Consider the following 16,109-nt stretch of genomic DNA (forward strand, 5'->3'; position numbering starts at 1 on the left):
ACCAATAGTGCTCAACTAATAGACTCATTGAATATGTTGATTGATATTAATCATTTCAAAAAATGCAATACTGCATGTGGGACTATGGGAAACCTGAATACGTGATGAATATCAGTGCTGTTTTACTGCTACCCCCTGCCTTGCCTCAGGGATGAAAATGTATCATCAAGTGGCTTATTTGACATGACAAAACACATTTCTATTGAACCTAAAGTGTCACAGTCAGCCTCCCAATTGAAAAATATGTGACCGAATTTTAATTAAGAGTACATGCACCTTGATCAAAGTGGGATTATTACATCAATTTAGTCATTCCAATGTTGACACATGGTGCCAATTTAATTGCAATGTATGAATGATATAAAACACAAACGCTGGCCTAAGACTGTTACTATATGTAGGTGGAATCCCTTCAGCATTTTCAGTGATTGGTGTCTACTGTACCCCTATCTAGGTGTGAACTCTTGTGCGGCTGGTGGCTTAGCCAATGGGCACCTGCTGCTGCCACAAGCGTCTGAGCTGCGAGAACAAAGGGGCCATTGAGCGCATAACAGCTGTTGTGCTGTTTCCTGCCTGGCTGCCTGAGGGTCCCATGCCCCAAGAGCCTGTCTGATGGGTGAAGCTCCCCCCCCCCCCTTTGAAGAGACAGCAAGGGCCGCTGCTGCTTTAATGCAGCGTTAATCACTGAACATTGATGCAGAACAGTCGATGTGTGTGAAGAGCACCAGAGCAGAAAAGGAACAGTCCATATTTTTTCAACAATCGTTGGAAATGGTTGAAAAAATAATATAGGGGATAATTTCAGATGGCATGTTAAATAAAAGAAGAGTGAAGAATTGATGTATACTGAATATCCAAATGATTTAGTAAGACAATACTATCAATCCATTTGATAAATGCATCTGATAAATTCAGCTGGCCAAAGAAAAACAAACCCTTAGGTGATCCAATCTGGTTTGTGACAAAGTGAAGGACCAGAGAATTAGACAAGTACAAGAATTACTCCCAGCAGCATCTGTCGAGTCGTCCCCGGCAAGTCTCACAAGAGAGCAGCTTTGACAGTGAAAGCGTCATACTGACATCTAGTGGATTAGTCCTGTGTATCTTTAAGCACACACTCCTTGACTGCAAGCAGAGGGCACTGTCTGTCAGTGAACACATGAAAGAGACAGCCATTATAGAGGCCATCCCTATGCTCCATTTTGTTTTCATTCAGATGACTTTCCTTTTTGTCCCCCGATTCCAAATTGTGGCAAGTTACAGTGAATAAGAATACAAATGACACGGAAGATGTTTACATCTACACCTTTCACACACACACACACACACCTCTGTTTTCTGTACTTTACATTAGCCCAGTGCACCACCTCAGATGTCATCTTTGTGACCAATCTTTCTACAATATTTTGTGAGTTTAAAGAAAAGCAGATGTTTCTAGTGATTTATATTTTACAGAAACATGCATTTATCGCACTCCTCTCTTAAACAGTTTAAATCTTATGTTATGAACTTCAATAACTTTCAGCATGAACTTTAGTTTAGCGAGAGGCACGTATAAAAATGGTAAGGCTTTAAAAAGGAGCATCTAAGGGTGCGCCACATTGAGAAGCATGAACACTAATGAAATGGTAGACGTATAGTACCAGTCAAAAGTTTGGACACACCTTCTCATTCAGGGGTTTTTCTTTATTTTTACTCTTTTCTACATTGTAGAATAATAGTGAAGACATCAAAACTATGAAATAACATGTAAAAAATAAAAAATAAAGTGTTAAACAAATCAAAGTATATTTAGATTCAATGTAGCCACCATTTTCCTTGATGGCAGTTTTGCACATGCTTGGCATTCTTTCAACCAGCTTCAACTGGAATGCTTTCCCAAAAGTCTTGAATGAGTTCCCACATATGCTGAGCACTTGTTGGCTGCTTTTTCTTCACTCTGCAGTCCAACTCATCCCAAACCATCTCAATTGGGTTGAAGTTGGGTGATTGTGCAAGCCAGGTCATCTGATGCAGCACTCCATCACGGTCAAACAGGACTTACACAACCTGGAGTTGCGTTGGGTCATTGTCCTGTTGAAAAACAAATGAGTCACACTAAGCGCAAACCAGACGGGATGTATCGCTGCAGAATGCTGTGGTAGCCATGCTGGTTAAGAGTGCCTTTTCTAAATAAATCACTGACAGTATCACCAGCAAAGCACCCCCACACTATCACACCTCCATGCTTCACGGTGGGAACCACACATGCAGAGATCTGTTCACCTACTCTGTGTCTCACAAAGACACGGTGGTTGGAACTAAAAAAAAAAAATCTCATATTTGGACTCAGACCAAAAGGACAGATTTCCACTTGTCTAATGTTCACCGCTTGTGTTCCTTGGCCCAAGCAAGTCTCTTGGTGTCCTTTAGTGTTTTTTTGGTAGCAATTTGACCATGAAGGCTTGATTCTCGCAGTCTCTACTGAACAGTTGATGTTGAGGTGTCTGTTGAACTTTGAAGCATTTATTTGGCCTTTCATTTGAGGCTGATAACTAATGAACTTATCCACTGCAGAGGTAACTCTGGGGCTTGTTCTCCTGTGGCGGTCCTCGCAAGAGACTTATAGCGCTTGATGGTTTTTGCGACTGCACTTGAAGAAACTAAGTTCTTTATAATTTCCAGATTGACTGACCTTCCGTTCTTAAAGCAATGGACTGTCATTTCTCTTTGCTTATGTGAGCCGTACTTGGTCTTTCACCAAATAGGGCTATCCTCTGTATATCCCCTACCTTGTCACAATAACTGATTAGCTCAAACAAAGAGGAAAGTAATTCCACAAATTAAGGCACACCTGTTAATTGAAATGCATTCCAGGTGACTACCTGAAGCTGGTTGAGAGCTTATAAATCTGTCAAGGCAAAGGGTTGCTATTTTGAAGAATCACAAATATTGATTTGTTTAACACTTTTTTGTTACATGATTCCATGCGTCACATCTGTTCGTTTTGACAAATTTTGCATGGAAAACTTTTAAATAAAGAAAAACCCTGGAATGAGTAGGTGTACAAACGTTTAACTTGTACGGCACATCATTGCCAGTGACACATTAAACTCTCTATATATATTTTTTAGATGTGTTAGATAACCAAAAGCCATCATATTGTACATTTTTTCATTAATCCAACAGAGATGTTTTGACAATTTCAAAATACAACCACATGGATAACGCATTTAAAACTGATGAAGTTGATTTCCATTGTGGGCCTATTAAAATGGTAAAAAAAAAAAAAAAAAAAGCTAGGTCTACTGTAGCATAGGCCTACTTGGGTTACACATACAGCGTAACAAATTATAGGACGGCGTCGTAGTCTACAGCAGGATTTCAGTAGATTAGCAAACTCAGGCTCCTAAACTGAATTAGTTGGTGGTGCCAGATGGTGATGCTGTTGGCTAAAAAGCTGTTTTCATTGGCCTCTCCAGGATGATGAATCATTGGCTCCATCCAGAATTTGACAAAATCTCAAATGTGGCAACACCCTAAAGTACAAGGCAGACCAACACAGCCAACCAGCCAATGATCTACTGTGCACAGCCGGCATGCATGTTGGTCAGTCTTGTCGTTAAGACCAATCCCTGGCATGGCTAGGCACGACTCCAACACCATCATTAAGTTTGCCGACGACAACAGTGTTAAGCCTGATCACCGACAAGACAGCCTATAGGGAGGTCAGAGATCTGGCCGTGTGGCGCAAGTACAACCACTTCTTCCGCAACGTGATCAAGACAGAGGATCGTCGACCACAGGAAGAGGAAAGAGCACGCCCACATTCTCGTCGATGACAGGTTAAGAGATTCAAGTTCCTTTGTCCACATCAAACTACCATAGTCCAAACACACCAAGACAGTCGTGAAGAGGGCACAAAGCCTATCCCCCCCCCCAACCCCAGGAGCTTGAAAAATTTGACATGGGTCCTGAGATAATCAAAAACTTCTACAGCTACACCATCGAGAATCCCGACTGGTATGGCAACTGCTCGTCCTCCGACCGCAAGGCACTAGAGGGTAGTGCGTCCTGCCCAGTATATCACTTCAGCGCTGCCTGACCCCTATACCAGGTGGTGTCAGAGGAAGGACCTAAAAATTGTCAAAAACTCCAGCCACCCTCGTAATAAACGGCTCTCTGCTACCACACGACAAGCTGTACCGGAGCACCACGTCTAGGTTCAAAAGTCTTAACCTCTACCCCCAAACCGTAAGACTCCTGAACAGCTAAGCAAATGGCTACCCAGACAAGTTGCATTGCCCTCCCCCTTTACACTGCTGCTACTGTTTATCATCTATGCATAGTCACTTTAAATCTAGTACATACATATTACCCAGACTAACTGATGCCCCTGCACATTGACTCTGTACCGGCCTGGTAGAACCAGCCTGATCATTGAGTTCGCCAAGCTATTTCACACGCAGTAAAACAGAAGTGAACACAGCAGTCAGGGTGTTTCAACCAGGCCACAATCCCTGGACAAGGCAAAGACCCACAACATTGTAAAACATAAAAGCTGTCCGCGACAGTGACTTTATTTAAAAAATAAGTAGCAGCATCTCATTTCAAAACAAATATCATACATTTTGGTAAAAACTCAAATGCAAGAGAGAAAGTTGCAGAGTTAAATTCTTAAAATACAATCCATATTTCTGCTTCTGAAGCAGGCTGTTCCACTTGTCCATTTTGGCAGCAGAGCTACTGGTCCCCAAACCTGGCAGTATTATCTTTCTCAAAATGGCAAGCGTGAGCTACACACACACATTCATCCACTGTTCCATAAATCCACCTTCTTTAGCAGCACTCAGAGCTGGTGACAGCTCTGGGTTTTTGGCAGGTGGTCCAGCTTGGCAACACTCCAATTAAATATTGTCAATCCCTCAAAAAAAAGGCAGAGACATCCAAAAATATCCATTCACCTTAGCACAATAAACACCTGCACGCATGTAGAAAAAGCATTTGAGCACATGTTGGTGTAATGCCACAGATTTCTCACAGTCCTACAATATCTTGGTCCCCATACTAACCCAATGGAAATCAAGAGACGGTGCCCTCTGGTTTCTCGCTGCTAGGGGGCGGAGTGAGCACTCCGGACGGTATTGGGGAACTCTGGCTGCGATCTACATCCACTTGTGGGTAGGAGCATGCCTTCGCCTAAAGAATACAACAGAACTCTCAATACAGGCTGCAACTCAGCTGTGTACCACTGAACACAAGAAACAAGCCGAGGGGGGGTAATTATTCACCCTAAACAGCCTGATACAATGTCCAACCTCAATGTCAAACATTGGCATAGAAAACCATACAAACGATGCCCTCACCATCCAGTCCAGATAGGCAGCATGGGTCTGGATGTTATGCATGTCATCTGCTGGGATTCCTTTGAAGGGCCTCAGGGCTGAGCTGCCAACTTCTCTGATGGACATGGCAAAGGGGACCATCCACCTCACACACGCCTCAACGTCTAACCACTTCAGAGCTGCACAGATCAAGACAAAAAGGGTCTGGTTAGGGCTAAAAAAACACCCATGGCAAGTCCACCGAACCAATACAACTCAGTGGTTGGATTGAAGACGTTGATTGACCTGAACAACTTCAGAATGAAACTCCCTACCTGAGACTTTCTCCACCAGCTCCAGCGAGGAGAAATGGAACAGGGCAGAGGCAGCCAGCACTCCATAGCAGAACTCCAGAGATTTCACATCCAACACACACAGGTCCAGGAGCTATAGAGAGAAAACGGAAAGGAGATAACACGAGCACAACACCGACTTGAGGCAACGAGCCATTCTGAGGAAATGTGAAAACATTTCCTTACAACACCATCGTGTATAAGCAAAAGCAGTGTCGTCTGTGAGGACACATTTTGCTTTGTTGAGCTTCTTAGTATCTTACAACAAAATATACCTATGAATCACATGCAGTGGCGGGAAATCACAGTTGAAACCTTACCTCAGCAATCTGTACAAACGTAGTTTGTGGGTACTGTGGGATGAGAACCTCCTCGGACTCTTTCAGGTAGGCAATCTGCATGTAGATGTTCAGCCAGGACACAGATGTCAGGGGACTCAAACGCCACTTCAGCTCCTGAGCAAAAGAGGACACCGTAGGAAGAAGAGCCACATGATGATTTCATTCCACAGAGTAGAGTCCCCCAGCTCAGATAGAATAAACATCTGTACTGAGTCTCCTACTACCAAGTTAAACAGGAACTACCATTAGTGGCAGAGCATCATTAGGAACGCGTGGTCATGTTTTAACAGTAAATGGCTAAACGTTGACCATGTCTCAGCGAGCTTCAGACAACAATAAGGATGTGTGACCCATCCGTACTGAGAAACACTGGGACGTAAAGCGTTTGAGGCATACCTTCATAATGATTAGCTCCATACATAAGATATCATCCTCAGTGCAGGCACCATCAGTAACATAGGCAAATTGATGCACCTTTGGAGGGTAGATTTCCTGAAAAGGGGTAGTGAACATGTTAAAAATCCCACTGATATACAAAATGGAGAAAATGACTTAACAGGTTTGTAGAAGAGGCTTCTTCCTACCTCCATTTTGGCAGCTATAAACAGAGAAGAGATACCGATGAGCTGTAGTGTTGACTTGAAAACATTGGTCTGCGTGGCCATGAACCTATCAAAGTAATCCTGAGCCAGGTAAAATGTTTCTCTGTGTAGCTTGTACAACTCACACACCTGAGAGAGAAAACAAGGTTGAGAACCCAAGTTGTAGGCAACGTCACAGAGTAGCTAAGGAAGAGATCCCCCACGTAAAAGCATTGATCATGGTTCTCTATACCATATTCTAAGAGGCTTCCCCTTAGAATATGTTAGAGCTTAGCCAATACACATCACCTGACAGCCATATCTTCTGTCTAGCCACAGTTGACTTAGATAAACTGGGGCCATACATCTATTGGTAAAACTAATACACTCACCACCTTAAGATAAACATGGATGACACTAATCAAGTAACATGAGGGGTTTGATCAAAGTAGTAGATACACTGTTGAGACAAATTTAGGCAGTTGCTACAGAAAGAGCAACAAACCTCTATTAGCCAGTCCAGAAGAATAGCCCTCATCTTGGGTTGGAGGTGTGGGTGTTTGGCCATGATGTGGATGTCTCGAGAATACGTCTCGTCTTTCCTCAACAGATTGTTCCATACATCGTCCCTGCTTGCCCAGCTACAAAGAGAAACGCAGCCATTTCAAATGTGTAGTTAACAATTTAAAAAAAAGGGAATCAACGAAGAACCCCTCAACTTGATTGAGTGCAAACAGAGCTGTGAGGTTTAGTGTACAGATACACGTGTCAAGGAGGGAGCTGTTATTATAACAGCAGACTGTACTCTTACAGAGAGACGATAGCAGAGAGGACTACATGGTCTGTTACATTCAAATGAAACAGGTGAACACATTGGTTAGCATAAGGCTTGGCCTTGGACAGTAAGTACAGAGCTGAAGGTAACGAGGCCGTGCAATCTCCTAGTGAAAAAAATCATACATTACTTATCAAACATGTCAAGTAACCACGCCTGCTCTTTAGCAGCATCACTGCATCTTGTTGTCCCAGGTCCCAGAAGTGACTCACCATAGCACAGGAAGAGGGGAAGACCTGGTGGGAGTGACAAATATGTTTTTGAAGGTGTACCGAGCGGAAAAGCCATTGGTATTCAAGGCAACTGGTTGGGCGACTTCATTGTCAGGCGCGGGGATCCGCCTGCACGGGCTTGTGAAAACCGACTCAGGATTCCAGCACACCTGCACAGGAGAGGGATAAGAAAAAGAGAAGTCAGACTGATAAACACAAAACAGCACAAAGGATTCTGAGACTGACACCGATAGCAACCGATTTAACACGTGTGTCATTTATTGAACAGTCCTGATTAACCTGTGTAGGTCACTGACTGGTGTGTGTTGCTAGCTAAAGCCAACAAGTGCATGGTCTGCAAGGGAACGCATGTAGTTACCGGAGTTCCACACTGTTTCTTTTTGATCATCTCTGCCACTTCATCTGGGTCTTGCAAATACTGAGGATTGAATAGGGAAAAATGTTCATTCTGATAAAGCATATTAAAAAGACATAGCCAGGTAACCATCTCGCTACAGTAGCAATAACTTACAATGGCAACGTCGGCTTTTCTTTTCCTGGATCTCACTGTAGTTTCCTTGGGCATCTCGTGATCAATAGACCTGGATTCCACATTTGTCCTGAAATGACACAGTAAACATTGGATTCTAATATGCATCCTGCTGAAATGCTAAGAAACGTGTTAGTTATTGCTCGCTAACTACCTAAGCCGCGGCTAGTTAGTTAGCAAGCCAGCTAATGTTACCTAGCGTCAACTTTTTTTCGTCACCTAGCTACATTGACTGACAAGACTAGGTCAAACTGCAAAACTGAAACTTACCCCTTTCTTAGCATTATAGCCCACGTGTATCACTCCAATATAGAGGACCTGCAAACATTAAACATTTTATTTGTACAGATTATTTTAGGTAATAACACCACAACCCAACCCCCCCACGTTAGACTCACAAAGCCAAGTCGTCAAAAGCTCTGGGCGCGGGCAAATGGAAGTGGGACAATGTTAAAGGACGACAAACCATATGAAATACTGCAACAATTGTCACAAAAAACACGAATACCTCGACAGCAGATTCCACACTATCGCCTAAACCTAACAGTTTGACATACAGTCGATGGAAACTAGTTCATTTATTCTAAATAAGAGAGAGAAGCTGAACAGAAAATGGCCGAGCCATCAAGTATGCCATTTTCCATTCACCCGCTCTAACAAGCTCTAACAACAAAAACTATCCATCCAATGTTGTCCATCGCCTATCAAATTCAGGATATTTACAATCTTATCACTTATTTCGAATCACGTTGAGGGAGTTTGATTGAAAAGTTGCAAGACTACTAGCTAACAAGAGATGTTTCAATTATTTGCCAGCTTAACGTTACCTAAAAATATTCCCTTGCGAAGAAGTCCACACTTGGCTGAAAGGATCAGACAAAATATAGCTACGGTTACTAGCTAGCTATTTCAATTATTGTTCGATTCGTGGCCTCTGTCATCAAAAGGGAGCTGAGAACTTTGCTAGCTACTTGTTCTTCGCTAGTGCGGTGAGTTTTGCGCCTTGGCTTATAAACTGCTTGCTGTCTACAAATCATAAGGGGCGGTCCGAGCGGGTGATTTAAATACTTGGCGCTGTTCAGTAATCATTCGCAGTTACATTTCAATGAACATTATTATTAGTCATTAATTGTTCAGAAGTGAAGAGTGAAATCACCTGAAATCGTATGTTGTGTGAGAAATGTACATTATAATGGTGTTATATTTATCCGGCAAAGGAGAGGCGTGGCTGGTGCGGGGGCGGTACTTAGAATCCGGAACCACAAAGTACCGCGTGGCTAGGGAAGACGGATGTAAACAAAGACTGTGTCCTTCTCAAAAACCTGCAAATCCGGACGTTATGCTGATTTTTCCTGACATTTTTGAAAATGTTTCTCTGTCAAGCCGAAAGAATGGACCTTCGCTGTCCATAATCCAAGAGGTATGTCATTATTTTAAAATCAAATTAATGCCGCGCAATTTGCTAAACGAGAGTGGTGATGGCGCCCTGCACTAGTGCATTAGCTACGTTTAGTGGCTTCCTCTTGTCTACACTAATGATTTGTTGGAAAATAACAGTGCAGGTTTAGTAATATACATTTTAAGCACCATCTTATGCTTTCATTTATAATTCATACATGTGTGTTTTCTTATCAGAAGAGGAGGCTAATCTGCACATGTGCCTTTTCTCGGTCATAACTGTTATTTTAATATGTTTCATGAGCCACACGAAGAAAGCACTGGATTGGCTGACAATCACTCATACATCTCGAAACCTGCATAAACGTATACTTTGACCAGGAACGTGATCAAGCTAGCAGCTATATGGGAACGAGTCTCATTGCAAAGTCACTGTGTCTCCACGTTGCAACTGGTTTGAAACAATCACAGAAATGAAGTTTCTGAAACTCGTTGGACGTGCCAAATCTGTGGTTATTGGAATGATTCATGTTCAAGCCTTACCAGATAAAGATTATTGAGACGCATATGTCGTTTTTTACTTTCTTTTTGTTTTTTACTTTGATTTTACGTTTTTCAGGCACACCTTTTGGAAGCATGGCCTCAAATTATTGAGGAAGCACGCCACGAATCTATCACAATGCAGGAATTGTAAGTATAAGCAAAGACAGAAGAACTCCTTACTTTTTGATGTTACTAATATTGTAGCCTATGTAAACCACAATAGTCATCCTCAAGGGTGACTGGAAATTAATTGTCTGTTGATCTTTTGAACAGGATGGGCTGATCATTGAGAACATGCATGACGTTCTGTACACATTCTCAATTGGACCAGAGGTGTGTGCCTCTATGACAGCAGTGTGTGCAGCGGTGAGGGGGATCTGTCCATCTCTGTTCAGATCCTGTCTGCAGCAAACAGCTCTTGATGTTGCACTGGCTTCAGGTTGATATAGCTGACTTTGATTATTACTGATTAATACATGCATGCAAGAGTGCTTCAGGCTAGCCTGGAATTTTAGTTTAGTAGAAAGATCCGTATTAAGAGGTTGGGAAAATCAAATGTTTAGCTACCTATTTCGTTGTCTATTTCCAAGGTATGGATTTTATCAGGGCAGAGGGATATGTCTTTTCACATGTTGCTGATGAAGGCCTTTTGAATGCATGTGTCGGAGTCCTTTTGCGATACGGCAAGCAAATAAAGGCTGAACATGTACAGATCTTCACTGATATAAAAAAGAAGCACAGGTGAGCAATCGTTCAAAAACATTCCAGTCAGACAACCCCACTGGCTAGCCTAGATGTCCTGATATGGTATTTCAGAAGGTTTTCAACATGCAAGTATTGCAGCTAATATTATCCGTACTGCAAGGAGATGAAAGGTACAATTTCTGACTTTTTTGTAGTATGTATAATTGGATGTTTTATGATTTGTGGGTTTGTGTTCCAAGCTCCCATGTCCTGACTTCAGATGTGAGCATAGTGGAGACGGCCAGAGCAACTGAGTTTTTTTCCCTCTCTGACGGGGTCATTATCACTGGGACAGCCACAGGGGTTCAGGCAGATCCAGTGGAACTCTGAGGTGTGTCCTGTCTCTGAATGCTTTGACACATACAGACATGTATGTACGGTATGACACATACACACATGTATGGTATGACTCCCAAACATACTGACACATACAGTAATATAAAAATACCCCCAACTCGTTATAATGAACACAAAAAAACAAACAAATAAGGCATAGACTATTACTGTGTAATCACTATTTTACCACTTGGATCAAAGGGTAGCCGACACTCACATACATTATATATCTGGGGCATAATGCTAGGTGTATCATTTTAGGAATGCTCAGCGTGCACCTTAGTACAAACAGTTTTCACATCTCTAGATAGTTTACTTTCCCTTTTTAATTTTTCTCTCAAACATGCCTGTAGTCCTGGTTAATAAGGGAGTGCCCTTTTTTCTAAATGTCATGCATTCTCCTTAACCATAACACACACCCTAACAAAAGTATGTTCAGTCACCTCACTCAATTCCATACCACTCCCACTGCATACGAGTCTATGGCATACTTCCTACAATTGAAAGGGCAGATAGTTCCTGGCGTTAGTTTTTCATGTAGCCCAGAGGTTAAGCTTCCCTAAAGCCCATGGAGCCTCTGAGCCTCGCTGCTGGCCTTATAAAGAGCAGACTCGTCTGGGGAGAGGATGGCAGCCTCACAGTCCCCCCAGTCTGGATCATGCTGACCATGGGCACACAGCCCGGTCCTGCCCTTGCCTGCCACAGCCCTGCATGGCTAATATAGACACCAACATCGTCTGCTATTTTTAAGCACAGCCTACAGATGGCTGACTTAGACAGAAGGCTGTAAACACAGACAGGCTCTGGCCAGACTGCCGCACAACCCTGCTGCCTAGTTCGGAGGTGCTCCTATAGTCTCCCAGTATGATTTCATTGGGCTGGCTCTGTTGTCAGATTGGTATATGGAGCTGCCAGAGTCTGGATTGATCTCTTTCCTCATGTGTTTTTCTCATATCATCTCTGAACATACTTTTACCATTTACTTATTAGAGATGATGCATGACACTTGCAATGCATTCCTAAATCTAACCATTTAGGTATTTGTTTCATATAAGCTCTTGCACAGCTTTCCAATATAATGAACTCAGTAAACTTAATGTAACATCTCAAAAAATTTACTCAACAACCTTTTATTTTCTATTTGCAGATGTTGCAGAGTCTGTAAGACTCCTAGTTCTTATTAGCTCAGGAGTAACCCATGACAACGTGGAACAATACCTTGATTCTATTGCAATGACAATTGGCTCTCATTTCAAGAGGGGAGGCTTTTGGGCAAGTGCTGTTGATCCGGAAAAGCGTTAAGAAGTTCATGGGGAAGGTGCGTTTTCTTCGAAAATGAAATCCACTAAATGTGCTACTAAAATAATTTAATGCAGACCAATGAAATACATTTGGTGGGAATAATACATGTAATTACTGAAGTTGTCTCATGCTATTTAATAAAACACAAATAATACCCAAACAAAACAGACTTTAACAATTTTTAACATTTAAATATACAGCAAAATAGCAACGGAAAAAATCTGAATATATTTACAAACAGGTCTTGTAGCAGTACAGCAAACATAAGAACACACTGGGAATAAATGTATGAAAACAAAGTGAATCACTCAGTACAAAACATACATTAGAAACAGTGTCCATCATTATTTCATTATTTGCTAATCCTTCCATATATTGTATTTGTTCCGAGGTCCAATTACTCAAGAGTGATGTTTTCTATCGTAACATATCACATACAAAATAGCTTTTCATAGCTATGAAACTTAACAACTTTTCCTTCAAGCAATGTACCCACAACGTATCTAAATCTAAGGCACAAAAAATAATAGCAAAAAGTATACCATATCCAATAACATTCACATTTGCACGTGCTATAAACCTTTTGCATTTCATACACTAAATAAAAGTTTATCAGAGCCATAAGACTTAACAGTAACAAGCCAGTTATAATACTTTTCACATGCGCACACACATCTACTCAAGGCTATTTCACTCTCAAACTGGGCTCAGCATGTTAATAACATACTCAGCAAAGGGGGGGTTTCCTTGATCTGGGTAAAGAAATTGACACCGGTAATATGTCTCCGGTCTGTATGTTAAGTGGCTTCAGACAGTGACGTTACTCAGTAGAGTACCGTAGAGTTACTCAGTAGAGTTACTCAGTAGACACTCAGTAGTTGTACAGGCGCTGGCAGGGTTGTTTGAAGAGACCAAAGCGTCTGTCAGAGGGGGAGAATCGCATCTTGGCAAGGTTCTGTCTCTGGAGAGCACTCCTGGTCAGCTCCTTGCACTCCATGTGAGTCCGGGCTCGCTGTATGGCAAGCAGTTGGACGTTGCATGGAAGCGGGCTGCCCCAGGCAGCTAACCTCCAGGACACGTGCTGTTTGACTGGCACAGGCCTGCGGGGTGGGGGGGAAAGGACAGAATAAGTGTAAAATGTGGCGCTCCTTTCTCTAGGATAATGGTTGTGTTAACACACTGACTAAGTAGATGGATCCCCTGGATGAAAACTGACCTGGGAGAAACATCCTCTTCATCTGAGTCTTCCTCATCACTGGTCTGGTGTCTGATCTGGTATACAGACATACTGGGATGCTCAATCAGCAGGTTCTCCAAAGGGTCTTCCTCAGGCGGGGTCAAGGAGTTGTTCTCTGGAAACAGACCACAAATGTACTAAACCGAGACCAAAGAGGAAAAACACCAGTGAGACCTCTAATAGTGACCATTAGATCTACTACCCAAATAACTACAATGCTACCATTTACAAAAAAAGTAACCACAGACAACAATGCCCATACCAGTTTAACAACGAACTAGTGATTTCAACTTTCAGGGAGCATAATTATCGGCTTACCTTGAATGTTGATAATGACCCATCCTCCCTCCTCAAACTCAATGAGCTCCTCATAGGTTTCATTGTCATCTGTGGAAAAATCATCATCTGTGCTACCAAGGAAATGGGCAAATATCTTTCCAATCATTGTGTATATGTTTTGCCTCCCTTGGCCCTCTTATTGCAGTCTGCAAAGAAAATGAGTTAACATAGTGTTACAGTATGTCAACCCCATAAGGTAAACAATTGCATAACGGATGGAATTATTGCTAAACTGGTAAAATTGCAAAACTGATCGTGGTAAAACATTGCATCAAATGCAAGAAAACAGCACAACCTGAAATGGCATGTGTAGTTTAATATCCACATTGACAGAAAATAGATCGGAAACTATTCCCGGGAAGCAGACTCTGAACAGCACCTTACATTATGACCTTTAGTTTTTAACATTGGGTCCTGGGTTAATGACCCTGCCAGCACAGCAGAATGAGGAACAGCATTCCCCTTGGAAGCTATCTGCAGACTGGAGGACATGGTATCCTTTCTGACCAGCAATCTCATTTCAAGACAGAATCTGAATCTTAAGATATGTTCTGAATAAACTAATGTGGTGAATATGAAGCCAATTGGCCAAACTATGGTGAAAACAGCTGGTGTGTAAAACATTTTTTTTATATATATACATTTTAGTGTATATAATTTGATTCAAAGGGCTTACATTTCTAGTCAAATAGGCCTATTAAAAACATAATCAGGTATAAACAGTATGTGTATGTCTTTCAGGCTTGATGTGTCATAGACTAGACAGAATACCACAACGTCCACTTTTAGACCTGGGCTGTCCAGACAGCCATGGTCTTTGAATGCCTTGGTGTACTTGTCAACCTATATTGTCAATAAACAGCTACACCCCAGCCTGCCAGCACGGGAAGATCCAATGGTGCCCAGACATAATTAACTCATAAGGTGCTAAATGTATTGCATATCTTTTCTGGTGTGCCATCAAAAAGTCCATAAGTCGGAAGTTTAAAGACATGTGAGACAATCCTTACATTAGACCCTATTCAAGATATATACATGTGTGATAGAAACTATTATATCATGAAAAAAAAACATAGGAGAGTAGTTTGGGTGAACTTGATATGGCATTAATTGCGTTTAGACTTCTTCAATAAATCAGTAAATAATTAAGAACTTCATTTACTATATGTAATTCACTGACGATCAAACAAATAAACCTACATACAAAATTACACATGACATGGTTACAATTACTTGGTAGTCTACCAAACTAAACAGTTGGTTTAATAAGACACTTTGGGAATGTAGAAATCAATACAAACACGCAATGGATAGATAAATTAGTAGGCTAAAGAAAAGTGTCTAGACAACACATTAACAAAGGCTGCTCACGGATACAACCTCTCGCACAATGTTGAAGGCTACGATGTATTTTGTTTCTTACCTGACAAGTGTATATTTAACGGGCGGTGGCCGACGGCTAGCTCGAAACTATAACTGATCTGTAATTGTTTTGATACAGACTTGTTTATGAACACCAACTGCTTCACTTTGCTTTGATGGGTGGTAAACAAAAATCCCAACTCGAAGGCGGAGCTTCAGTTGGTTGCGCACTAACTAACCTTAGCCATCGTATTTTGGCAACTAGCTGTCAACTTAACAAAAGTGTCCTTCTTTGAAACATACCTAGATACATGATTTCAACCGACGTCCAATCTTTCAAATAGTCTAGGCGTGTGGTCTATAATAACAAGTCAAAATACATAAGAGTGGAAGGTTATTATTTGTTTGTGTACAGCTGTCTGCAGTCCGCCACAGTGGTCGTTTTCGTTTTGCATGGCCCGGTGCCCCGTAAGCGCGGAGTTGGTTATTTTAGATTATTCCATTGATTCTTAAGAGGAGTCTCCACCAACCTTGAGCACTGGGCCTTGCAAAACGAACCCCACCAATATGACGAAAAGGAGGGAATTGTATCAATTACTTTTCGTGCAACTTTGTTGCAAATATTTGTCGCGTAAACGACATTTATGCCTGGTTGCCCTACTGAGACCTATTC

At 41.8% G+C, this 16,109-nt stretch overlaps 2 protein-coding genes and 1 pseudogene across 2 annotated transcripts; 1 reads left to right on the top strand and 2 right to left on the bottom strand.

Annotated features, from left to right (window-relative positions):
• Positions 1 to 4,530: 4,530 nt before the first annotated feature.
• On the bottom strand, positions 4,531 to 9,177 carry LOC135547397 (G1/S-specific cyclin-E1-like). Its single transcript, XM_064976405.1, has 12 exons — positions 9,003 to 9,177; positions 8,446 to 8,493; positions 8,158 to 8,245; positions 8,005 to 8,064; positions 7,626 to 7,795; positions 7,084 to 7,219; positions 6,582 to 6,728; positions 6,394 to 6,489; positions 5,977 to 6,111; positions 5,639 to 5,750; positions 5,346 to 5,503; positions 4,531 to 5,178 (listed from the first exon to the last, which is right to left on the bottom strand). Exons 2-12 carry the CDS (start codon positions 8,457 to 8,459, stop codon positions 5,062 to 5,064), a joined length of 1,233 nt encoding a protein of 410 aa, XP_064832477.1. The 5' UTR covers positions 8,460 to 8,493; positions 9,003 to 9,177; the 3' UTR covers positions 4,531 to 5,061.
• Positions 9,178 to 9,886: 709 nt separating this feature from the next.
• Positions 9,887 to 12,535, top strand: LOC135547429 (uncharacterized protein F13E9.13, mitochondrial-like; annotated as a pseudogene).
• Positions 12,536 to 12,546: 11 nt separating this feature from the next.
• Positions 12,547 to 15,708, bottom strand: si:ch211-260e23.9 (uncharacterized protein LOC555795 homolog). Its single transcript, XM_064976438.1, has 4 exons — positions 15,498 to 15,708; positions 14,054 to 14,220; positions 13,715 to 13,850; positions 12,547 to 13,598 (listed from the first exon to the last, which is right to left on the bottom strand). The coding sequence occupies exons 2-4, from the start codon at positions 14,178 to 14,180 to the stop codon at positions 13,370 to 13,372; spliced, it is 492 nt and encodes a 163-aa protein (XP_064832510.1). The 5' UTR covers positions 14,181 to 14,220; positions 15,498 to 15,708; the 3' UTR covers positions 12,547 to 13,369.
• Positions 15,709 to 16,109: the final 401 nt, after the last annotated feature.

Source organism: Oncorhynchus masou, chromosome 1 (assembly GCF_036934945.1).
Source record: "Oncorhynchus masou masou isolate Uvic2021 chromosome 1, UVic_Omas_1.1, whole genome shotgun sequence".
Lineage (NCBI taxonomy): Eukaryota > Metazoa > Chordata > Actinopteri > Salmoniformes > Salmonidae > Oncorhynchus > Oncorhynchus masou.